This window comes from Triplophysa rosa, linkage group LG10 (genome assembly GCF_024868665.1).
Source record: "Triplophysa rosa linkage group LG10, Trosa_1v2, whole genome shotgun sequence".
Lineage (NCBI taxonomy): Eukaryota > Metazoa > Chordata > Actinopteri > Cypriniformes > Nemacheilidae > Triplophysa > Triplophysa rosa.
The window spans coordinates 19,378,676-19,405,734 of record NC_079899.1 but is presented as its reverse complement, the minus strand read 5'-3'; the positions used below and the strand labels follow the sequence as shown (position 1 = coordinate 19,405,734).

The following is a 27,059-nucleotide window of genomic DNA, read 5'->3' as shown; positions in this document are numbered from 1 at the left end:
AACAATGTAAAAAATTCAATTACAATGATTTTAATGCATATTGTATAATTGATTCCAGTTCCTTGGGAGTGCTGCATATATATATATATATATATATATATATATATATACACGCAGGCCAAAAAAAGCTTCTTACAGAAATATTTTAGTAAAAAAAAAGATCACAATATTATCAAAGACATGACCTGGTTAATAATGATATAAGTATAAATGTATAAAAACTATAGGTTGATGAAATAGGAAACATTTTCTTTAAAATGGTTGTACATGAAGTGCATGTCCAGGGCATTAAATTAAGAATTAAGTGGTTAAAATTGGGTTTGGTCAGTAATTTGACAACAAAATGAAAAAACATTTTTGAATAACAATAAACAAAAATAGAATATATTCTCTCAGTTCACCCACCACAGGCATACAGGCAAAACGTTTATTTCGGAGTATGCTGCTACTGCCATTGCATTCACATTACCTAATCTGGTTTGTGTGTTTCTTCCGTAAGAAATAAGAGCATTGGCACAATCACAGTATGCATGTTTGCCAAAATTCACCAAAAAACACTTTATCACGATTGCCCTAAAACACATCTTTTACCATTTAAAAGCGGTCTAATTTTTATCTGTGCTTAAAACAAACTAAACACATGTTCTGTTGCATACACTAAGACTAATTCAGATCAAAAGGATCAGATCTGTGCACATGCACGATGAATGACTGTCACACGCTCATCTGTTTAGAAGTGTGTGTGATATCTGGCACGTTGTCTGTAGCAGATGAGAGAGGAGGGAAAGGCCATCTGCCGGTATTACTCCCCCCTGTGCCCCTGAAAACACACAATAAACACCTCAAAATATCTCAAATCTACACACGCTGTTTGAAGACCATGAGATGAGATATTGCATCAGTCTCTTTCTTCCATCCCTAAAACCGAACTATAAAAATGTAATTGAACAACACTGACCGACCCTCTGCCCACTGCTTACCATCTACAGTGTATCTTCTGGTTATTGTTCTTTAATTCTATTTGATTCCCATCAATGAGTGATTAATTGACTGTCATTCAGCCAATAGCACTGTAACAATATTATTCAGCAAAGATGCTATTAGAATACAATCTATCATCTTAACTGTAACCATCAGTCAGGAGTGTAAAGTACACCAAGAAAAAAATCTGTCATCATTTATTCACCCTCTTGTCATTTCAAACCTGTATGACTTTCCTTCTTCCGGAGAACACAAAAGAAGATATTTTGAAGAATGTTGTTAACTGGTCCCCATTCACTTGCATTAGTTTCATGTCCATACAATAGAAGTGAATGGGGGCCAGTGCTGTTCTGTTACCAACATTCTTCAAAATATCGTCTTTTGCGTTCTGCGGAAAATAATGTTTAGAAATTTAGAAAGCAAAATGAATTTGCGTCTTGCCCCGCGGACTATTGCTGAAACTGTGTTAGTGGACACACATTGCTTTTACAAACGAAGGACGAACCAAACCAAAGTTATTTTCTGTGGTAGACCTGTTACCAAACCTGTTAAACATCTTTAAATAAACCCAGATCAATACGTTTCTAAAAATATTTCAAATTGATCCGCACTGAGCAAAACCTATCCAAATATTTTACATAATCATTCAAAAGCCACATCACACAACCCGGCTATGAAATTTGCCAACTCGCCATAAAACTTTAAACAGACATTACATTGCCGTCTTTTCAAATACACGCACAAACACACACCTAAGTTTACAGTAAAGCTATTTTATAAAGGCAGACGGCCTGGCTGCTACCCTAAGAATGTTCCCAGATAAAACAAGACGCTCTGAACAGATCAATAGAGAGCTGTGGGGTAATAGACCATTATCAGACAGAGTATCTCTGATTGGCATTTACAAATGGGATCTAAAAAGAATTACAGCACAAGATATAGAGGATCTATAGATGAACTCTATATAATATACACTCACCTAAAGGATTATTAGGAACACCATACTAATACGGTGTTTGACCCCCTTTCGCCTTCAGAACTGCCTTAATTCTACGTGGCATTGATTCAACAAGGTGCTGAAAGCATTCTTTAGAAATGTTGGCCCATATTGATAGGATAGCATCTTGCAGTTGATGGAGATTTGTGGGATGCACATCCAGGGCACGAAGCTCCCGTTCCACCACATCCCAAAGATGTTCTATCGGGTTGAGATCTGGTGACTGTGGGGGCCATTCTAGTACAGTGAACTCATTGTCATGTTCAAGAAACCAATTTGAAATGATTCGAGCTTTGTGACATGGTGCATTATCCTGCTGGAAGTAGCCATTAGAGGATGGGTACATGGTGGTCATAAAGGGATGGACATGGTCAGAAACAATGCTCAGGTAGGCCGTGGCATTTAAACGATGCCCAATTGGCACTAAGGGGCCTAAAGTGTGCCAAGAAAACATCCCCCACACCATTACACCACCACCACCAGCCTGCACAGTGGTAACAAGGCATGATGGATCCATGTTCTCATTCTGTTTACGCCAAATTCTGACTCTACCATTTGAATGTCTCAACAGAAATCGAGACTCATCAGACCAGGCAACATTTTTCCAGTCTTCAACTGTCCGATTTGGTGAGCTCGTGCAAATTGTAGCCTCTTTTTCCTATTTGTAGTGGAGATGAGTGGTACCCGGTGGGGTCTTCTGCTGTTGTAGCCCATCTGCCTCAAGGTTGTGCGTGTTGTGGCTTCACAAATGCTTTGCTGCATACCTCGGTTGTAACGAGTGGTTATTTCAGTCAAAGTTGCTCTTCTATCAGCTTGAATCAGTCGGCCCATTCTCCTCTGACCTCTAGCATCAACAAGGCATTTTCGCCCACAGGACTGCCGCATACTGGATGTTTTTCCCTTTTCACACCATTCTTTGTAAACCCTAGAAATGGTTGTGCGTGAAAATCCCAGTAACTGAGCAGATTGTGAAATACTCAGACCGGCCCGTCTGGCACCAACAACCATGCCACGCTCAAAATTGCTTAAATCACCTTTCTTTCCCATTCTGACATTCAGTTTGGAGTTCAGGAGATTGTCTTGACCAGGACCACACCCCTAAATGCATTGAAGCAACTGCCATGTGATTGGTTGATTAGATAATTGCATTAATGAGAAATTGAACAGGTGTTCCTAATAATCCTTTAGGTGAGTGTATATCTACAGTATAACTCCTTAGTCATGATTTGACCAGTCCTGAATAGCAGGGCATCATTATGAAACTATAAAACTAAAAATAATGTTGGTTGCTAGAGCCAAGACAAACCCCCCCCACAAAAACACATACACGCTTGTAAAGAAAGTAAACAGATCAATAGCATGCCTGTGTCATGTTAGTTTGTACACTACACAACGCACACAAACGGTTACGGTGCACATACATACAGTAGAGACGTATACTGTACACACACATTCGGGTGTACTTCTATGGTGATTTCCTTAAATTAAATGGCATTTATCACAATGATCTGCTCGTCTAACTTTATTCGTGTTCAACATTTGACTCTTGTGGAAATGTTGTTGTGAGTGTGTCTATGGTGAGAGGGGAAACACAGTCGTGTGATCTGCCCTTTGACACAAAGCGTTTTTAAAATGAGAACTAAAGCTCTGTATAGAAACAATCACAGGAAGCCTAAAGCATATATCAACCTTTAACAGACAACTGATATGGCTAACCAACACAAACACACTAGTACTCAAGAAAATGTCATGCATTACAAATGTAGACAATGCTGAAATAGTTCTGGTTCTGATGTTAATAGTTGTGTTTTATTCCCCAAGCAATTTTTGCATCACTGTGTAGCACCCATACAGTAGCTGATGATTATTTATGTCAGACAGCAACATTCTGCTACTGTTTATATGTCAAGCATCTCATTACAAGTGTGTTTATAGTATCGAATTGCAACAATAATGACGTTTCCCAAACACAATTCCTAAACATTCGGACCAAACAGCCTTAGTTGAGCCAAAAGTCACATCAAACCACTCAAACAAAAAAATGATTAGAAAACACAACAGAGCTGCAGTGTTTTTAATCTTACTAAAGAAAAAACAATTAATACAGTATACAGTATGTATCTGCACGGTAAACTGGAACACACCACCTTTAAAGGGAATGTTCACGCAAAAATGAAAATTCTGTTATGTTTGTTCACCATCATTTAAAACCTGTATTGTGAAACACAAAAGAAGATATTTTGAGAAAAATGCACATTTTCGGCTATCGGATAATAGTTTAAAAACAGACGATGAGCAAAAGTCAAGACAAAAGAGGACAGGAAAATGCAATGAATTTGTGCTCTGTATAAAGAAAATGTTAAGAAACATCACCAGTTTGATGTTCAATATCAATCATCATTATATGAATTAATAACATTCAGAAAGTTAAACAATATTAATTCAATCTTCAGAATCAGTATCGGCAGATATCAGTCAGAATAACTGACTATCGGTATCGGTGGAGAAATTCTGTGTCGGTGCATCTCTAATAAAAATGGTATAAATTAAAAATGGTATAAAACCTGTTTGATGCAAACAAACAAAACCAAAATCATTACCATGAACACCTGTCCTCTCTCACTCTCGACCCCTTTAACATCTGTTACTGTTGCATCACAGATTAACAGACAAACTGACCTGACATCAGATATTACTCAATTACAACACACATGCAGATATTTGGTGATGTACATCTGCAATGAATGAACGGAAAAACATCTTGTAAATAAGATAGGTGCTGAACTGAGCTACTGAAATCAGTGCAAACCCCCCAAAAATAAATATGTCAAGGCCCAAGGCTGAAGAAAAAATGAGAGACTCAGAAAGTGAAAGCAATCCGGGAATCCATCACATAACTGATGATCATTTGATCGAACGCAGACAGGCACATACATATGCGGCAAAGAAGCTAGATGGATGGATAATGGACCTTCTCCACCTCTCCAACAAAATCATCTTTCCCATCTATGCATGTCTCTCTTTCATTCTCTCTTAATCGCCACTTCCCTTCCCCCACACACGAGAGGGAGACACTATTACACGGCTTCTCTCATTAATGGTGTGGAGCGAAGCTCATTCATCACATTGTCCTGCCACATGTGCGGGTGTGCGTGTAAGCATGCGTGCGTATGTTTGTGCATTTATGCTGTGTGTGGCTGTGACTGTGAATTCTTCCTGCAGGGGTTTCGCAGTGCACTAGTATTCACAAACTCCTGAAAAAACATTTAACCCCTCTGACCTCTTGCTGCCCAGAGCATACACAGTACACACATACACACACACACGGATACTGATATAACACAGATCTCATTCAACGTGTGTGTTATACACATTTAAAAAAAGGATAATACATATCCTGGATGCTGATTGGTCAACACAGCGTTCCAGTTGTGCTACCGCAAAATAATATAGCTGTCATACTGTTTTTATAAGGACTTATAAAGACCTTAAAAATAAAGTGTTATGTTTTTTTATTACCTTAGAATGAGCTATTTCTATCTACACACACAGCAGGTTCCCTTGCGTAGAATTCGCCATGTTGTTTCTACAGTATCTCTAAACAGCAAATCGGTTCTCTAAATCCGTTATCTTCTTCGGCAAAGAAGCGAAAACATGATGACGTTGTAGTTCTGTGCAAGCCTCCGTAGTGCTTTGAAAGGGAAGGGTGGAGTGAACCGTTGGTTGCAATTCGCAACCTCGCCGCTAGATGCCGCTAAATGTCATACACTGGACCTTTAAGACAAGATGTGAATATCAACAGATCACTGAGTTGAGCTCCAACTTCATTTCATTGTCCTTGAGGCTTCAATACTGTATTTCCACTTCACCATGAGTTTCTGAAGATTTTGTCCTGAGGCAGACGTGCAAACCATCCGACCTTCAAATGACCTCTGCCAATGGCAATCAGCTGCTCAACCTCACTTTTTTTCTATTCCCTCTGTTCTCTTAGCCGTTCCTCTGTGCTTCTTCTATACCTGTTATACAATATGTAAAGTAGACATTCTCCCAGCTGTAAAAAGGGAGATGATGCTATACGCCCAATTAACATCCACTCCTTGTATGTCTCTCTGTCTCTTCCTTTCTCTCTGTTTGCCTTCCTGTCTACTTCTAACCTTTGTATCTTCCTACCTGTCTTCTTCTCAAGTGTAAAGTATCATTTTTTCGTCATCTTCACTCCAAACACACAACTGAACATACCAGAGTACGCACATTTACAGTCACTCACGCACAATTCATTAGAACTCATCGTGAACTGGACACCTACTTGGGCCCTTGAGAGATGATGCCTTTCATTAAATCACAACAAGACCCCTGGGACTGATCTAAGATCAGGACAGTGACACTCAAACAGCCAGACACCCACAACACAACAGATGGTTCACTGTTCCCACGGCAACCCTCAGCGTAAACTCACATGCAAATATTGATGCTTTGTGGCAGAGCTTTAGATCCAAAAGACAGTGACACTATTAAGAATTGCTTAAAAACGTAAAGCTAATTTGATTGTACATAAAGAAATTACAAGTCACTTCGACTTATTATATTTATAAACGTTTTTCCATGACTTAAACACTCATCAAAATAAGCCGTTTTTCCCAATGGCTTCAAAACATACAATAGAAAAATCATTTTACAAGTCATTTTTTAAATTACAATTGATTATACTATGATTATACTGTACTTCAATATTTAAGAAGGCAATTTTTACATCTGCGCTGAGACAGCATTGAGAATAATCTCAGGATCATTATTAACATTAAAGTGATAGTACACCCAAAAAATAATATTCCTGTCATCATTTACTCACCCTCTTGTCATTTCAAACCTGTATGACTTTCCTTCTGTATGACACAAAAGAAGATATTTTGAAGAATGTTGTTAACTGGCCCCCATTCACTTGCATTGGTTTATGTCTTATGTTTATGGTATTATACATATGTTTTATGTATTATAGAAATGAATGGGGGCCTGTGCTGTTCGGTTACCATTTTTCTTCAAAATATCTTATTTTGTGTTCTGCGGAAGGAAGAAAATCATACAAGGTTGAAATGATAAGAAGGTGTGTAAATGATGACAGAATTTTCATTTATGGGTGAATGATCACTTTAATATATAGTACTTATATAATATAAAATAATACGGTACATGTGGCATCATGGCACTTTTAGAGGTATTGTGATCACAGAAAGCCCTGATGTTAGGACAGCCAATTCAGAGACAGCATGAAGCACACTTATATAGAATAGAGATATTATATCATATATAAACTTAAATAACATATAGAAATATATTTCTCTACTTATTTGGAAAATTCATTTTGAAGATTTGAAAGATTCATGTGATGTACTGGTGTGTGTTTCTGTCTCACATTGCCAATGCAATTATTTCCTCTACACACGACAGCAGCACAGATTAACCTCCATCTTTATCTCTCTGTGCTTGTCATTCATGTGTATACAGAAAGCTTTCCTGTTTCTCTTTAAGAAACATTTTATTCATTTCTTCCATGACATTATGTATAGCTCTCTCTTTTTCAATTTTAATATACTACACTTGTATAATTGCCTTGCATACAGCGTTGCCAAATAATCAATAGGCACACAGATGCCAGAAATAAAAATAACAACAACATATACTATATATTATACTATGTAAAATAAGCTATTTATAAAATAAAACAAACATTTAACAATATATTAATATAAATTCTCTGGCTCTTTTCCTCTCTCTCTGACCCTTTCAATTTTTCATTATTGGCACATCAGATTTGCAGAATGTGAGACTCTCTCATTCACATGTACGTATGCACAAAGGTCAAGAGATGTGATCATAGCTCTGTGTGTAGATCACAGGTAAGACACATGTTATGTGAGGAAGCAGGCAACTAGCCCTTCAACAGAGATCTATGTGTGAAAACACATCACGTGTTAAAACTTTCACAACAGCAAAATAATCACAGGTTTACCTGATGTTTGCAAATAAAAAGCAATGGTGTAGATGAGTGTTGATCTGTCTGGGTGTGGTGTATATAGACTGTGTGTATGTGTGTTTTGTCTGTATGATAAGAGAAGACAGACAGTTAGCACGGCTAACATCCGCATGCTTCATTCCATCACTCTGTACTGAACAAACATCAATAAATCAGTATGTGATGTATAATACACGAGAGTTCGTGATCACACACACACATGCGTTTCAGAGGACAGTAAAACCTCATGCTGCAATGTGATTGTCTCATTTTTAATCTGAACACAGAAGGCAGTCATATTCTCATATATTTCTCTCACACACGTACACACATAATGAATCATGGGAAAAAATGTGTGTTTGTGTGAGAAGGATGCCTAGCTGTAAATGTCAAGTGTAACCTTGGCACTGCACCAAAGATTTAACACACATAATGCTGGCATCTCACACACACACACACACTGATCTTACTGTCCCATAAACCCAACCACTCTCCCTCTAATAACACGTATGTGCGCGCATGTGTTCCCGTGTACCTTTTTCTTTTGATCCCGTGAGTGTTTCCTGCTCTTCCTCTTTCTTTCCTTTTCGTCTTCCAGCGCGTTAATATCCACATCTTTATTCTTCTTAATCTGAGACGCCGCATGAGCCATTATCAAGCATCAGCCACGTCCCCACAGCAACCATACACACTCACTCACTCACACATACACACTCTCACACACACGCGGATGCACGTTCCCACTCGTAGAAACTGAGATAAATGTCCAGATTCCAGTTCTGAAAAAGAATTCCAGAACAAAATCCCAAAACTGATCCCCTCCAAAATGAATGGGAGAGTAGGATGCTGTTCAATAAAACAACAAAAAAGATGGACTACTCCTTTTTCTATCCTCCAGCCTTTGTCATTGGCTGATCAAGGGACCATATCCAGAGAGAAGATACAGAGAAAGAAAGAAAGAAAGAAGGTTGGGAGAGAGAGAGAGAGAGAGAGAGAGAGAGAGAGAGAGAGAGAGAGAGAGAGAGAGAGAGAGAGAGAGAGAGAGAGGAGGGGGGGAGCTGGGGTGGTTACTACGGAAACCACATTCTCTTCTCAGCCACCCTAAACGGTCCTACCTGAACCGTGAGTGTATTGCCGCAACACAAGCATCAATGCATGTGCAAGTGTGAATGTATGCGCGTATGTGTAACCCCCCACCAGCAGCAAAACGTGTGGATGCTGGTTTTAGGGGAGGGGGGGATGCACACATTAGCTCATGCATGTGCGATCTCTCGCTCACACACGCACCGTGCACTGTGAGGGAGGGTACCAGTACTACTCCAATCCCATTATGTTAACAGCTGACCTACTCAAGATGGAGAAAGAGAGAGAGGTTGGGACGTACGTGGCAAATACTATCATACTGATTGTGTACCACTGTTGACATACATATGTTTATGCATTTATTGAATGTGTGTGTTATTGCTGCATTGTGTATTTTATTGCAAATTTGTTGTGAATTCATATTTATGAATGGCAGGTGTCTCCAACCACAACACCCAGCATGAGAGAGACACAACAACAGAGAGAGAAGAGAAAAGATTGTGGTTTATGCATGTCATGTGCCTGCCTCTCTCTGATGTCATTGACAATCTGAGTGTAGACCGATGGCAGCCATATTGGTTCTAATACATATCAGCCACCTGAGTGCAGCAGGGTCCTCAGCAATTCCAAGACTGCTTCAGTCACTGCCTGTATAAAATAAAGTGTGTTTAATACAACATATCAAGATGTCCCAATCAAAAGAAATTTACAGAAGTGATTTTATGTCCATAAAAAGCACATTAATTATAAGTAAAATGTCTACTTTATGGTTTCAAGTTTTTGGAAGGAAAATGTCAAAATTTGGTTGAAATAATGTTAGATTGTCATTCAGTGTAACACAATGTATAAATTCGAACCACGTGCTTATTCTGACTTGTACATATTAAAATAGCTAAAAGAATAAGGGAGCATATTACATTTTATTGTGCTTTAAATGAGTAAAAAAAATCTTATTGACAAATGGGCAAAACCTAGTATAGTGGCAAATTTAAAAAAAAATTACAACTAATTAGCATTTGGGGTGAAAGGAATTAGTCTAAATTGTACATTTTTTTGTTGTAAATATGCCTGACAAGATTGTTACACTGAATGATATTTTAGTGGGCGTCTTCTGTAAATCAGGGGAAAATGTATGATATTTATTGTTTGCTCAAAAAACAAAAATGCAATTAAATTAAACTTTTTTAATATATATATATTTTTTTATTTAATTTTAATTTTATTTTAATTTATTTTAATTTTATTCTTTTATTTTATTTAATTTAAAGCAGTATTACACTTACTGTTTTTACGCTTAAACCCTTTTTCGTCTTTGACCCTCATACACTTTATAAATACTTCACATAACATAATAATTCAGAATAACAATATTAGTTATATTAGTTAATAAGCAAATAATGCAGTTAAATTCATCTTTCATTTAGCTTATTTTGTGTTTTCACTTTTTTTGCCCAATGAATCAGTCAAAATTTGAGTATAGGAAATCAGAGAGAGTTTGAAAACATTGTGGCTCTCAAGGCAAATTATTTACAATATATTCATTTGTGTATATAAACTAATGTATATAATGTAATAAAAATTATGGTTATTATTATCACAATTATTGTGAATTCTGATATATTGTGACATCTCTAGTCCACATACACACTGCAGCTCAACCTATTCATATTCTCAATATATATCATATAATCTGAATAAAATGGCTGGAAAACAAAAATGAAATAAAAACGAGCTGTCAAACTTATATGTGACCCTGGACCACAAAACCATACTGTCAGTAGCACTGGAAAATATTAGATTATAGATTTTTCTTTTATGCCAAAAATCATTAGGATATTAAGTAAAGATCATGTTCCATGAAGATATTTTGTAAATTTCCTACCGTAAATATTTCAAAACTTTATTTTTGTGAGAGGATGCAGCAAAATTGCTAACAAGATTGGCCGTAAACACGCCTACAAACTTCACTCACTGCTGCCTGCTCTTTGGGAATTACCCACTCAAGTTCGGTATCGATGTAAATCTTAGAACTTCTGCTACTGGGTTCTTCTACTTTCCACAACGTCATTACAGCAGTAAGCCAATACAGAGCGTTAAAACAAACCTGTTTCTTCTTAGCAACGGCCTGCTACAGCGTCTCTGATTAACAACTTTAAATGCGATTTTCTCAATATTTTTATTTTTTGCACCCTCAGATTCCAGAGTTTTAAATCGTTGTAAATATTGTCCTATCCTAATAAACCATACATAAATGGAAAGCTTATTTATTCAGCTTTCAGATCATGTAAAAATCTCAATTTCTAACTGAAATTGTATATATAAATGTATAGTAAATATAACTGGACAGTTGATGACAGACTATATTTCTACCACAATCTCACAGCAATTCATAACTACAATATTTTACAAGGTGGCTAATTTGTAAGAATTTGTAGAATTTCATTCATACGATTTGTTGATAGGTTTGGGGCGGGCTTTCAGTATTGCTTGATGCTGGATATTCCCTATAATTGTTGATTCTGCCGTTTCATAGTCCCATAAACATTTAGTAGTCTGTCCTAAATCCACCGTTTCTGCTACAAACACAATTTAAAGTGGTCTGTTTATCCATGAGACAGGGCAAACCGCCAGACACGCGTATGTATACTCAGTTTGAGAACACTGATAAAAATGCATTACGGACACGCGTCCTTCCATCCAAACTTTAGGACGGCCAAATGATTAACTGCCAATATTCCAGTACTCAAGACAGCTGATCACAGAACAATAGCGTCCAAACAATTCCTGAAAAGCTTATTCATAATTCATAATGCATGGTATAAAAATGGGGAGGGGGTATGTTCTTTTTTGCTAGATTCACTGTTTACTTGTTCATTCACAGATACGCACACAATTCCCTACACATGAACTTTTAAACTCTCGAGTGTACTAATGTTCCTGTATCTGTGGTTTTCTGTTCCCTGGGGGCAATGTGTACATCCCAGCTCACCAGTATCACCAAAGAGACCATTTCCACCCATCACACCTAGGGAAATTACCCACGATGCACTTGTGCTGAGTCGTTGAACCCGGTGACCTCTGTAGTCATGCACACGCAGAAACATAGTGCACTGTACTTTGCAAACCCCACACGTCTTCAACGTAATCTCAAACATCAGTTAAATCAGTCAGACAGTCAAATAAAAATCACACAAATGACACAAACGATTGTAGCAAGACAAGTGAGATCTGACGACCAAGCCATTCACACTAGTTAACTGTCAGACTAGCTAACAAAACAATGTCAAAACTTCAAATGAGATGCATGGGTCAGGAGAATACAAAGAGCCTTACATTTACATTTATGCGTTTGACAGGCTGAACCACTCAAGACAAACAGATGACATGTTAGCAGATTAAAGCATAACAGAAAACCAAAACACTTCATGTTGGACCAGTGACTCGAAGTGTATCATACTATGTATGTATTAAAAACATGAAATTGAATGGCATTTTGAATCATATTAGGACCAGAATCAAGAAATCAAAGAAGCCTAACAGCCGAAAACAATTAATAACGCATCTGTTTTTGCTCAAAGATTACACAACACATTTTTTTCTGAAAGGTTATGCTTTACAAATGGTATCTGCTTCATTCTTGTATAAATAGTGGTGCTATACCGCCCTCTTGTGGTTCGAAAGATAACATTGAGCAAATTGTGGACAAAAACGATATAGAAGAGCTTAACTCTGAATAAAGAAAGAAATATTTTTAAAATATCGCTTTGGGCACCACAAGGCAATACAGGGACTTCACCTTCGGCAATGCCGGCAATGCTAAAGCACACTTTTCACCCAAAACCAGACAGGGAGACGACCCTGTGATAAGTAAAACATACCTGTATATGCATTAAAAATAAATGTGCTTAAAAGGTTCCTCACAGCGATGCCAGTAATCAAAAGGCATTTTTCATTGTATGGAAAGCTTTAATGTTTTGCTCCAATTAATGAAAAAAAACACATTCGGGGACGTGGGATGATAATTATGCAATTACATTTTTAAAGATAGCTCGAGGCTAAATCTATTTGATGTGGGCACGTGATTCCTTGTTTTCAATAGGTCTGCACTAGGAACTTCTATTCTGCATCTTTCTTTTCACCCAGGACACCTACTCATGTCACTTCTACCCTAGTTTCATTAAACAGTGACACACGAAATGCATCTGTGTGTGACTGGGTTTATATCTCTGGTGAGATGTTGAATAATGAGAAGGTTAAGTCCTTGCTACAGGCATACCTGCTTTTCTTCCACATTAAACAGATTGTAAAAAAATGTCACTTTTACTGTTTTCCTTAATGTTTCAATCTTTCTCTAAAATGGATCCAGGTCATTCGTCATGTTACTTTCACTCTTTTGCTCTTCTCCTACGAGAGAGAACAGGTGGCATTGACTCTCTGGCTCCGTATGTTAGCCCACTTTAGCAACTTACACACACAAAAAACACACATGCGTTGATGTACAAAATAAAAAGCATTACCTTACTTCACCACAAGGGGACAGAGTGGGTTACAGAGGGTGAACCTCACGGTTTCACTAAGACTTATCCAAGTAAATTCATGTTCCTGAATTTAAATTAAATTTAAACAGTGTAATTTGAATTTAGGTAAACAGAATTAAAATAAGTATAACGTATGTATAAACGAAAATAAACGAATGAACTAATGTTATCATATGCAAAGCAAACATTTCATTTGCAGAAAATTTGTTAATAATAATCACTGTTTAAAAGGCGAAAACATTACATATAATGAATTATGTTTAATACCCTTAATACATTTTGAAAACATTACATTTTCTTTTGATTGCAGTTATGTATAATCTTCTTCTTCCTGTCTTTCTAATTCAAATTTCAATTTAACATCCTTTTGGGTAATGCCAATCAATGCAAAAACCAACCTGTGACTTAAAAGAAAGCCAATTCCTCAATTCCGAACTCTGCCCAACCATGCATTTGCTTTACAAATACGATTTTAGCTAATTCCTAATCTAAATAATCTTTATTTATTTAAACCAAAAACTTTTGGACTAGTTTATATTAAAAAACAATGTTCTGTAATATACTGAGTGGGTGAAATCACTGTTCAGGGAAAATTAAAAGTCCAGATGAGCGCTCGTCCCACACACACTTAGCAACTGAAATGTGGGATGGAAAATCACAGAACTACTTTAGGATTCATAATTCAAACGGCATGTGAAAGAACTTGTTTAGCCTGTATATCTGTGATCAGCTGTTAAATTTCAGTCACACTGTGGGGTTATTAACTACATTAAACATCATCAAGCAATCTGCATGTGAATCTGTTGAATTCATCAGAGACAAATGAAATGTACGGAGACAGCCTTAAGTGCCACTGACCGGATCACAATAAACCAGAGTGCTGAGACTAAAACTTTCTTGGGTGCGTTACTGGCACCATGCCTATGGCATCAATCTTTGATCTTACGTCAGCAGGATAATGATAACTGAAAAATACTGCAATAAAAGAGGAAAAGATCCTTAAAAGTGCAGTGTGTGATTCTCGCAAACAGCCGGGTTTTAGTGTCACTCCAACAAACAACAACATTCGTTCTTATTGTACGTCACCTGATTGCTTTTATAATGCTAAGCAGTGCTTTCTACCTCAAAATGAACCTTTAGCTTTAAAAGGCAGAATGTTTTGGAATAAATCAGAGGTGACAACTATATTTAGCTGCAGTTTGATGAACACAGTCACAGTGGGGTTTTAAAAACCTTTTGAAAACGCAAACTTTGATTCTTGCAACGTACAAACCAAATCAATAATATTGATAGGATGAAACACAGACGAAAACAAAAATCATGTGAGCACTTCTGTGTGTGTGTGTGTGTGTGTGTGCGCGTGTGTGTGTGTGTGTGTGTGTGTGTGTGTGTGTGTGTGTGTGTGTGTGTGTGTGTGTGTGTGTGTGTNTGTGTGTGTGTGTGTGTGCGTGTGTGTGTGTGTGTGCATGCGTGTGTGCGCGCATGTGTGTGTGTGTGTGCGTGTGCGTCCATATGTGTGTGCCCTGTTTGTATGCCATCTGTTTGCTTGTGCTGGCACAGGAGTTTCTCTAAGCTGTCAATTTCACAGTCTTGATCCACACACTTACAAGAGTGATATTTCACAGCGTCAGCTTAATAAACAACAAACAAAAATGTAAATTTGATTGAGAAATGCGTCTTACTCTTTTGACCTTAGCTCCAGGTTTCTGTACAACAATCTTCACATGTGCATGTGTGTATTGGCTTGGCTCTTGTTGGGGTTATATCTTATATACTATATGTCATTTGACTTTTGGGGTCTGAACACACAGTATTATATTACAAACACACACACACTTAACTTAGCTGTCAATCATTTCTATGACTTCAAAGCCTAATCAGATGTAAGGAATAGCCTACACCTCAGGCAGTACCGTCTTCAGCCAATTTTCTGAATTCTTACATGTCACATGTAGATATTATCACGGAGGGTTGATGGTGCAAATATGAAAACCAGTCCTTCTAGTGGCATGCGGTTTGCGTCAAATGTCAATTGAATCCTCTTTGGCCTGCAGAAACCCAAATCAAGTTGATGTTTCAAAGAGCTAAATCTTCAGCTGTCTGTTAAACATTCAAAGAAATGACTCTAAACAGACAGAAATGCCACACGAATATTTAGTGGTGTATCCCCATTAATTTAGAAAATGATAGACAAATAAAACGATGTCAGAACTGACACCAGGCGATTCCTTTTCTATTAACTGTTCTGTTAACTGTGCCTTCCCAAAAACGCATCTCAGAGTAAGATTAGTGCTGTCTGGCTAATAATGGGTTTAATTTCCCAGAATATCACCCAATTTTGGAGAACGTTTAGTGTTATTTGGATGATCAGTCCACACTAAATGCACCCAAACATACGCACACACTTCCTGGCTGTAATTGCAAGATTATGCCTAAAACAAGTGTGCAAGTTGCCAGTTTTACCATCCTGTTATTTTGTGTTTTGCTGCGTCACAGACCAATCTAGTCAATCTGCTTTAGCATACTGACTGTGACTCAGTAACAGCTGGAAACTGTTAGCATGCACGCTAACAGCAATCAGAGTGGTATAGGACAGCATTCGTGTGCTAATCAGTTTAAGAGACCAGGGAACTTCTTGAAGAATGATTTAAAGGTGATCCAAAAGTCATTTTAGATTTTCATCTACATTTATGCATTTGGCACATCCAAAGCGACATTTTTTAATCAGTATGTGAGTTCCCTGAGATTCAAACCCACAACCTTTGCGCTGCAATCACAATGCTTTACAGGATTCAGAAATATTGATGGTCCTTTCTGAAAGCCTGCGGTTGTCTCAAAAGGCCATTGCATCCTTTTTTTTTTGCTTAACGAAATCATTAAAATTACATTTTCCTTTTTATCACACCATTTTCTGGTCATTGGACAACATGCAGTATGGTCATCGTATTTACTTTGAATGAAACATAGCATAAAATCAACATTTCATTTAATCTCGAGTCTGATTTAAAAAAAATGGTTTAAGTGGCGGTTTCCCGGACGGGATTATTTTAAACCAGGACTAGACCTTAGTTTAATTATGAAATTTAAGTGATTTTAACAAACATGTCACAGTAAAAACATGTAATTTATCGTGCATCCCTAAATAAAATAAAAATGATAAAGGAAGTGCATCTTGAGGCCAGTGTTTACATCTGTGTGATCGATTAGCTTTCAATCTTACTTAAAACCCTATGAACTATAAACATTTCACAGCATCAGCGATATCTATTTAATAAATAGCATGACCTGAGAAACTATATGAGATTACTATACTTTGAGATAATAGGACACAATTGTGTATGGAAAAGCTATTTTAGACTCTGTAATTTCAATCCTGTTTATTCGTTTTGTGTAAACACACACAAGGACACAAACAATCCAATCCGACATTTTTCTAGTTGCTAAAACCACTATTGAGTGTTTTGATGCATGTATCGGTCATATATGAAAGAGAAAGACAGGGAGAGAGAAAAAGCCGACTGCTGATCTTCAGTCTGAAACCCCGCCCTGCGGTCGTCAAGGCAACGGACACAGGAGAGTAACCAATGGCGACACAAATAGAGCACCATGAAAAACACCCTCACTCTGAGATAAGCACTGGCACTCATACACACACACCTTCCATATGCTAATCACATTTCACAGTCATTAACAGCTTTAAAACAGAAATCACAATACACTTACCACCACCCCCCATCCCAAAAATCTATTTATGTCATTTCTTTTGACCTTCTACATCAACAATATATTACCCAGACAGTTCAAGATCATTTTTATTGCCCTAGACACAACACACCACAAAAACAGGTCAAAGCTGTCGCTGCTCTACAAACATTTCTAATCCTGTAATATGGCTACAGTGTACCACTGTCTATCCATGTGTAACAGACCGCTTCCTTCAGCATATCTGCCTTGTGTATATGTGTAGCCAGACTCATCTTGTTCATTTCCACCTGTCGAGAAGATGAATCTGAAGCCGTGAGCAAGCTCCAGAGTTTGCAAATCAGTGTGTGCATAAAAATGTTCAATAAATAATAGCTTACTTTTGGACACAGCTACAATACGTCTCAGTTTGAAATGTTACAATGCATTAAAAAGTATAGTAAATAAGCAGTAATTCTGAATTGTTGGCTGAAGTATTCCTTTCAAAAATACAGAGACATCCACAACAGAGAGAACGAATCATCTGCTCTGATCACAAGATCTTCAGTATTACCAGAAGGCAATGGGCGGTCATTAGCCACATTAAAGATCAGTTCCAATCTGCTGCTACATGCAAACACATCAGAACAAGTACTGCTACTTTCCATCAGTCTAATTCTCCATCACTTCTCGTTTCAGCTCCAAGCTTTTCATGCACAAACGCACAGAATTTATAATCTCTTACGAATACTTAATTTGCTGTTTCTGACATAAGCCTTTGATGATACATTGAAGATTAATAACCAATCTTCTCTCCGTGCCTTCATTTAGCCTTTAATCACTGATCTCAAGTCAGTCTCCATCATAGCTCAAAGGCAAAACGAAGATCTGACTTGTGTAAAAGCAAATTAAACCCACATTTTCAGGGCCTCCATGAAATTATCATAATGATTGTTTTAGCCATAATTAGCCACGTATGAAACATTCACAATAAGAACGTGTATAAAGAAAATAAAGGGAGCAATTTGAATTTTACATTTGGCCAATTCCAGTGTTATGGATGTGACATTTGCAGTCAAAACTTGAACTCTCAGAGGACGTCTTTATTAAGATATTAAGCCATCAGTTTATATTTTCCTAAACGCCTGACGATACAGACATCAGAAAAACATCAGTCTACATACTCGTAAGTTTTCGATTTAAAGGGACAGTTCACCCAAAAATGAAAATTCTGTCTTCATTTACTCACCCTCAAGTTGTTCCAAATCTGTTTGAACACAGAAAGATATTTGGAAGAATGCTTGTAACCAAACAGTTCTTGGCCACCATTGACTGTCATAGTAGGATAACTAACAACGGTCGTCAAAAGCGCCCCTGTTTGCTTTCCTACATTCTTCAAAACGTCTTCTTTTGTATTTAACAGAACAAAGAAATGTATAAAACAATTTTTCCTACTATGGTAGTCAATGGTGGCCAAGAACTGTTACAAGCATTCTTCCCCAAATCTTTGTCTGTGTTCATCAGAACAAAGAAATGTATGTAGATTTGGAACAACTTGAGGATGAGTAAATGAAGACAGCGTCCCTTTAAGATGCGAAAAATAAACCGGCCTAAAATAAGAAAATCATTTCTTCTTTCTGTCCTCAAGTATAGTCTACCAGATCGGTATAAACAACATTCTGTGCAATTAACACAATTCAAAGTCTCTTTGTCTCACACACACACAAAGCACAAGAAACAAGAAGAGTTATAGCCCTCTCCTAATAGCTCCACTGCATCCAGAATGCAAGTCCTCCAAAGTATTTCTGCATGTGTTTGGATGCGCATTTGAGACACTCGTCTGTGTAGGTACATACTGGGGGTTTCTTGCACCTCTACTCCAGTTCAGTCAAAACTGCACCATACAGTAATACCGTACGTGGATGTTTGGATGTTTATAAGAGTGTGTGAGCTGTCTGTAGACAGATGAGATATTGGGGGTTTTGTGTACCATAGAACAGTGGTTCTCAAACTGGGGGCCGTGGCCCCCTGGGGGGCCCCAAGATGGATCCAGGGGGCCACAGATTTTGTGGCATTTTATGAAATACAGAAATTTATCATAGATATTATGCAATCAAACATCAGAAAAATGACACCACCAACCAAAAGAATTGAGGTTCTAGCATTGTATAACTGAATGTTTTTGGTTTAATTAAAATTCTAAGTTTAAGATTAAACGTCTTTATATGGGGGGCCGCAAAGCGATGCACTTAACACAAAGGGGCCTTACAACGAAAAAGTTTGAGAACCACTGCCATAGACACTGTATGCACATCTACTCCATTTCAGTCAAAACTGCTATAGACGTACTGAAACGTGTGTGTTTATGCAATTCTTTTTGCTCATGTGGGAGTTCCTCATTTTGTCTAACATAATACACCATTAGCGCTGCCATTTGTTTCTTTCTCTTTCGGGGAGTGTTCGATGGTTGATGTATTCGTGCACTTGATTTGAGATTGAGTGCTGGAATACGGCCAAATCATGGATTGTGGGCAAGAGAGTGAGTGGTGAAATGTAGGCAGAGGCAAATATCTTCGGTCATTTTGTTTTTTGTACTAGAGCCTTTGATACACTCAGCTATACTCAGAAAAGGGATAGTTCACCCAAAAATAAAAATTCTTTCATCATTGACTCACCCTCATGTCATCCTAAAACTGTATGACTTCCTTTCTTCCTCAGAACAAAACAGAAGATATTTTGAAGAATGCTGATAACCAAACAACGGTTGTGCGTTCCACAAAAGAGTCATATGCAGGTTTTAAAGCTCCAGTGAATGAAATTTAGCATCATCTAGCGGTGAGGTTGCGCACTCAACCCCCCTCCCTTTATAAGCCCTATACGGTCGCTGACACAGGACTAAGATGTCATCACGTTTCGTGCTTTGTAGAGTAGTTTGTCCGTTACTGTAGAAACAACATTGCGATTCCATGTAAGGGGTGCATGTAGATAGAAGTAGCTCATTCTAAGGTAATAAAAACATAACGCTTCAATATGTAAGGTCTTTATACACATCTGAAGACGTAGTTATGTAGCCTATATTATATTGCATTTCTTTAAATGACATGAGGGTAAATACATGGTGACCTATCCCTTTAAATCTTGTCTTCATCTTCCTTTGTCTTTTTTCATTCTCTGGTTCTGTTTTATTAATCTTATTACATCGTTCACTGTCACTTTACATGTAGCATCCATCACAATCTTTTTATATAGTCCCAAACTGATTGGATGATGGTGGGATCGGATCTCTGTGTGGGCTCCACCATCTGTTTTCTTCATACAAAACCTTTCCTTGATCATTACAGTTAAGGGCAAAGATGTTTTTGGTAAAGCATCTGATGAGACTTTTGCACGGTACTGTAGTTACACTGCTATTTCGTGGCGTCACACATCTCTTTCTAATGACATCCCCTGCGGGACAGCTGGAGATATGAAGCAAAGCTATTACAAAAAATTGTTTTTGTTAAAAGCTCAATGTTCAGATTTAATATCAACGCCTACAGCAATAACTACAACAGAATGCAAGAGTCACACAGATTGAGTAAAAAGACATTAACCAGGATGACTTCCTTGACTTCCACACTTTAGTCAACAACTCTGTCATGGCCCATCGGCTTCTACCACACTGAACGTAGCTACGAACGCAATGAAATGATCATCACGAGTAGGGTGTGTCTATTGCTTCCAAAGGTGTTTCATTTGCACATTCTCGCCATTATAGGAGAAATAAATGGAGTAAATCACAATTCACACCCACACACACGTTTTATGATTTAAAGAGACAATGCACGAGTAGACCGAAAACACAAAACCGTCACTGGTGGAACAAGTGTGCATCAAAACAACTCATTATAATGACACAAACAACTATGACGGTAATTATTACTGCTGATTTTAGTAAACAGGGTGTGTAATGGAAAAAAGGGTTTAATCCATTCTTACATACTGTAGTTAAAATAAATAGCCATTACATTAAAGCATACAAACTCAGTCAATAGCAGCCGCAAGGTGTGCAGGCACATGACGTCAACACACCTATAGTTATTTTTTTGTTGTTGTATGTTTAAAGCTTTGTAATGTGTGTCTTTCGAACTCACGTCACAAATACTATTGTTGAGTGGTGGCAGCATAGCGGTTAATGGTTTTTGCTAGTAACCTGAAGGTTGCAGATTGAAACCCTGTGAGGGCTTCCCTATTCCCAATACGCCATTGAGAAAATCACTTAACCCCAGGTTGTTCCAGAGAGACGGTTACTGTTGCCTGCATTGAACTGGAAGCCATATAGATTAAAATGATTCACAATATTTTTACACAATATGCAAATGTACTACTACAGTTATTTGTTAAATATCGCTGTAAAAGGTGCAGAGATACAGTTGCATTCTGGGGTAAAGACTGTAGACAGGAGACATAAACACATAAAATGATATACTGTATACAGCCGCAGAAAAATTCGAGACCAAAATTTTCAGTTTTTCTGAATTTACTATTTAGGTAGGTATGTGTTTATGTAAAACGGTTTTTGTTTTCATGTTTTCATGTGTCTTGTCAGTCACATTGCTGTTGGATGACTTTATGTCACTCCTGAGGTTTGATTTTGTTGAAATTCAACAGACACTGGACTGGAATGGCCACAATACATCTATAGAAATGCTGACTAAATGAAAAATTGGAATGGTGTCTTAATTTGTTCCACAGCTGTTGCTGTAACTTTTACACTAGTCTGAGTCTGTACGAAGAGGTTGCATACGGAGTATTCAGGGGTGTATGTGTGTGATCTGGGCCAAAGTGCTTCTCTGCTGTGGAACCAAATGAGCAGCAGTTTCGGTACCCAGAATGCTTCATCAGCACTTCAGACTGTTGCAGTTAATGCTGAGGGTTGTTCCCTAATAGAGTAAAATCAGATGCTTGCACATACACAACAGATGGATTTAAACTTGCACACATACACACAGCACTACGACAGCGCTCAAGCATCCACTTGTCTACATCATACTTAACTGTCAAAAACGTTTTGGAAAACAGATCGAAGCTGCTTTAAAAAAGTTTTCCCCTACTTCCGGTCTCTGTCGCCATTTTGTGAAATAGGCGAATTCAAATATACTTTTTAAGCCTAATAAATATTACAATAATGTCTTAATATTAAAATAGTTAAGAAAAATGATAAAATAGTTAATGAATATTAAAATAATCAATATTAGTAATAAAATATAAAAAAATTACTGTAGTAAATATTATACATCTGTGTTTACTACAGTTAATCAATTTCTTTATTAAATAATTAACACTACAGAATACTAAAGTATACAATAGGGCTGTCAAACGATTAATCGTGATTAATCGCATCCAGAATAAAAGTTCATTTACATAATATTTGTCTGTGTACTGTGCATAATAATTTTGTATTATAAACACATTTACATACATGCACATATTAAAATAAAATATATACTGTATATAAAAATTTATAAAAAATGTATATATAGTTTAAATTATTGTTAAATATACATAAAAACCTGTAAATATTTCCTAAATATATCTATGTATGTGTTTATAAATACAAAATAAACATGCACAGTACACAGACATATATTATGTAAACACAAACCTTTATTCTGGATGTGATTAATCGCGATTAATCGTTTGACAGCCCTAAATTATAAATTCATTAATATACAACATACTATATATAATTTCAATTTACTATATAGTAAAGTATTTGTATAGACAGTATATTCAAGTATTTGAGGGTTATTACCTTATTAAACACAATCGGATAGAATATTTAAAACAAATGTTTAAACTATCTAATCATATTGATCAATTAAGTTCATCAATATGAATCAGCATCAGTTAAAAATGTAACTGGAAAGCTAGGAGAGCCTTCAAAGACTTGTCATATGTCAGTCCGAGCAGCATGGTGTCCCTTCTCTCTCTTTCGGTCCCTCTCTGACAGGTTTACAGTTTCTGTCCTCTCCAATCTGTCTTGGGTGTCCTTCTGTGTGCTCTATATTCTTCTGGACGGGCGTTTGGAACCTTGTGTTGGATTCCCTTGCAGATATCGGAGAAGCTGGGAAAATCTGTCTGTCTGTCTGTCTTAGGAGCATTACAGAGAGAGTTTTGTTCGAGTATCAGTCACAATTTCACATTTAACCTATGGCTCTGCTCGCCTACCTGAGGAAAACCAGAGGAATTTTGAAATCTATTATTGATAGCCTGGCTTTAAATATGTATTATAAAACGGATAGATCCGACTCTAAATCCTGATCGGATGAGCCATGTTCATTGCACTTGTAAAATGCAGAAATTGCAACACCTGTGACCAAACATTTTATATTAATCAGGTAAATTGCTACATTGCTTCACATTGTAAAATGAATGGTGGCTTAGAGTTTCAAATGTTTAAGGTTTATTGGTTCCTGCATGTATAGAAATGCATAACATGTAATGGTGAATATTTATGCATGTATGTTTGTGCATGATGTGCACGCCTACACATCTGTGGGTTGATGTGCACATGTGAACATACAGTACACATCTGCGCAGTTTAGCAGACTGGTGGATTGCCCTTATCCTCACCACCTCCCACCACAACCCACACCCACACCCCCACACCCCCAACCCCCCCCCTTCAAAGCTCCATGGCAACGGTTTCTCGGTCTCTGTTATGATTTAGTGCCCCAAGCCCCTTTAAATACACTGTCTCCATTTAGACTAAACCTCTCTCTCTCTCTGTTTACATCATCCCTCACTCTCACTACTTTATTCCCATGCCTTCTGTCAACTCTATATGCGTCAGATTCTCTGCACCTTCATCAAAAGAAAGGATGCATGTTCTCTTAACCGTTCACTCTCTGAAATCTCGCTTTCCACTTTTCTCTCTCAATTATGTTGGTGCTCTTTATCCTTCTTTCTTTCTTTTTCGCTCTCTCTCTACCTCTTTGTGAAGTCTGATCTCTCTGCCTGAAGTGCTCCGATCTGCCTTTTGCTGATCTATCCAGCTGAAGGCTTCACAGCTGTGTTGCCATCAGAACGCTCATCATCTCTGGAAGTCTGTCCCTGTGTTTGCAGCCCGAAATGGAACACCCCGCCCCATGTCAGCATCACACGCACAGTCAAAAACTCATACACATATAGACAAAAAGTAACACAAACACTCTCGTACACAAGAACACAGAGAGTGTAGTTGTGTGTGACAGAGAGAGATGGAGTGAGAGAAAATGGAGGAAATGAGGAACCATCCGTTTCCCACATGGAATGCGAAGCAGAATTAGGAAACTACAAAAACAAAAGATATTGAAGGCAGACGTCACCCAAAAAATATTTTCTTATCTTAATCGAAAATATTTTGTATTTAAAGAAAAATGTTCAATTTACTTGAAAGGCAGGACTTGATTTAATACCTTTAAGTTTATTTATTATATTAAAAAACAGAGAAAATCATTTCTATGCATGTATGACATTTATTTGGATTTGACAGCAGACCCCCACCCATCTGACACTTACTGTGATCTTGAATAACACCATAGCGACAGGAGACATGAGAGCTGGAACACGTGTGTTGCTGTCTGTCTGTTGATTGGTCTGAACACCTTATTGAACATCAGTCTCTAAATTTATACTACGAATATGATGAACCTTTTATTGCGATGTCAAAAATGTGACGTCAGTGTATGTTATATAAATGTACGCTTCTGATGATGCTACTGCTTTTGTATGTCTTTGTGTCTGTCTGTCTTGTCTCAATCTCTCGTTCTTTCTCTTGTTTCCATGACTACAATCATTAACACATGGTTATCTCACAGTATAGTAACAAAGCAGGCCAACGCACGCACACACACGCAAACCATTAAAATGCTCACGAAATGCCTTCCTTGCCAAAACCTTTCACTAATAGCTGAGGTAAATGATGCTTGCCTGAAGGGTAATGAAATATGCTTTAAACTATTATTAGTAGCTTTATTTTGTTCTTGGCTTCTGTTTCAGCAGTTGAAGACATACCTTTTAACATTACTGAGAACCTGTTTGTAAATATCACTGTGTGTAAACATGCACTTAGTTTATGTGCTTTTACACCATAATTAAAGATTATCTCAAAGAAATCTCAAGACACTGTGAATCACAAAATACACACACACACAAGCTTAGCCAAAACTGGAGGAGCCAATAGGTGGCATAAAATCCTTTAATTGTAGAGGTGTGTGTAAGTGTTAGTAAGGGCGTGTGTGTGTGTGTGTGTGTGTGTGCGTGCGTGCGTGCGTGCGTGTGTGTGTGCGTGCGTGTGCGTATGTATGTAGGAGGGAGAGGTTCCTTGGGGCTCAAAGATATCATCAACCTCAAAGCCAAGAAGGACAGCTTAAAAGTATTAGTGCCACACAACAAACTACTCAAACGTTACCAGACACGTTGTCTTAAAAGATCAATTTTGTATATGTAAAAATATCGCTTTCAATGTTTTTGCGTACATACTGTACTACGTTTCGCAATTGTTGACTAAAGCACCTTGTTTTTCTCGTGACCTGTCAATCACTCTGCATTCCACAAAATGTAAATTCACACATGAAGACTCGCACAACCGCATAGGCATAAACATGCATGCACAAACTTGCGCACAAAGAAGCAAACTAAAGTATATGCAGTGCACCTGTAAGCACACAACTTAAATACATCTATCTCAAGATGGCCATGCTGTCATGAACGCATGACCATATGCACGTCTCTTTATCTCCCCCGCGCACAAGCACAAATTTTGAAAGGCGGTTGGACTGAACTTAACTAAAATTGTTAACCTTTTGACCTAAACCACACCCTCTTATAACCTTCTGACAACATACCAACAGCCATTAAAGAAAACATGCCTCACAGTTAAACGCGCACCCATATGCACGCACACACAACTGATCAATTCAAAATCTTTTTGAACAAAGCATGGAAAATAAAAATGTATTGCAATCAAATACATCTTTACAAGATTTTTCTTAAAAATATGCAGTGATAACACAAATGTAACTAGAATGCTTTGGGATAGCAGTCAATAGATCAATACGCAAGTACTGATCAATACTAAAAAAATAAAAAAACAATCAAAAACCTGGCGCACGCAAACTCAATTGGCTTTTTCATCCCTCAGTGGGTTTAAAGTATTTCAGATTGTCTCATCAATCCACCATGAGCCCTTGAGCAAACAACAGCCCAAACCACAATAACAGAAGATATTGCAATTACATCTTACCTTCTTTCCTTTCTTCTTGCGGTGCGCTGGTTTGGAGCTACTTTTTTCTTTGGCTTCTTCACTCATTTTGGGACTGCTGATCCTCTCAGACTCCCCGAGTGACCCTCCTTATTCCAACATCCACTCCGATCCACATGAACCAGGTGATGAAGTCCATTAAAGGTCCACTGATGGTCTTTGTTTATGAGAGAGATGCTGGGAAAGCACACGCACGCACTCAAGTGAACTGTGCTCCAGAAGACTCGCCTTCTGCCTGGTGTTCCCCAGAAAGGGTGTGGAGAGATAGTGGAGAGAGAGAGAATAAAGGGGAGGGGGCAGAGAGACAGAGTGAGAAATAAAATGAAACACTGATGGACAGACAGTTAGTTAGACAGTTGGTACAGCAAGAAAACAAGATAAACAGAAGAGAAACTTGATCCTGTTGAAAAGCCTACCCGCTTTGATCTGTCAAGCACACCCACACAGACGCTCCTATAAATCATACAGTGAGAAAGAGAGAGA

General features: G+C 37.7%; 1 protein-coding gene across 1 annotated transcript in view; it reads right to left on the bottom strand.

The window, feature by feature from the left end:
- Positions 1 to 8,949, bottom strand: part of ank3a (ankyrin 3a) — a 73,160-nt gene extending 64,211 nt beyond the window's left edge. Inside the window, 1 exon segment of the mRNA XM_057343599.1 lies at positions 8,524 to 8,949. Within this exon segment, the coding sequence (XP_057199582.1) occupies positions 8,524 to 8,640 (117 nt within the window). The 5' untranslated portion in view covers positions 8,641 to 8,949.
- Positions 8,950 to 27,059: the final 18,110 nt, after the last annotated feature.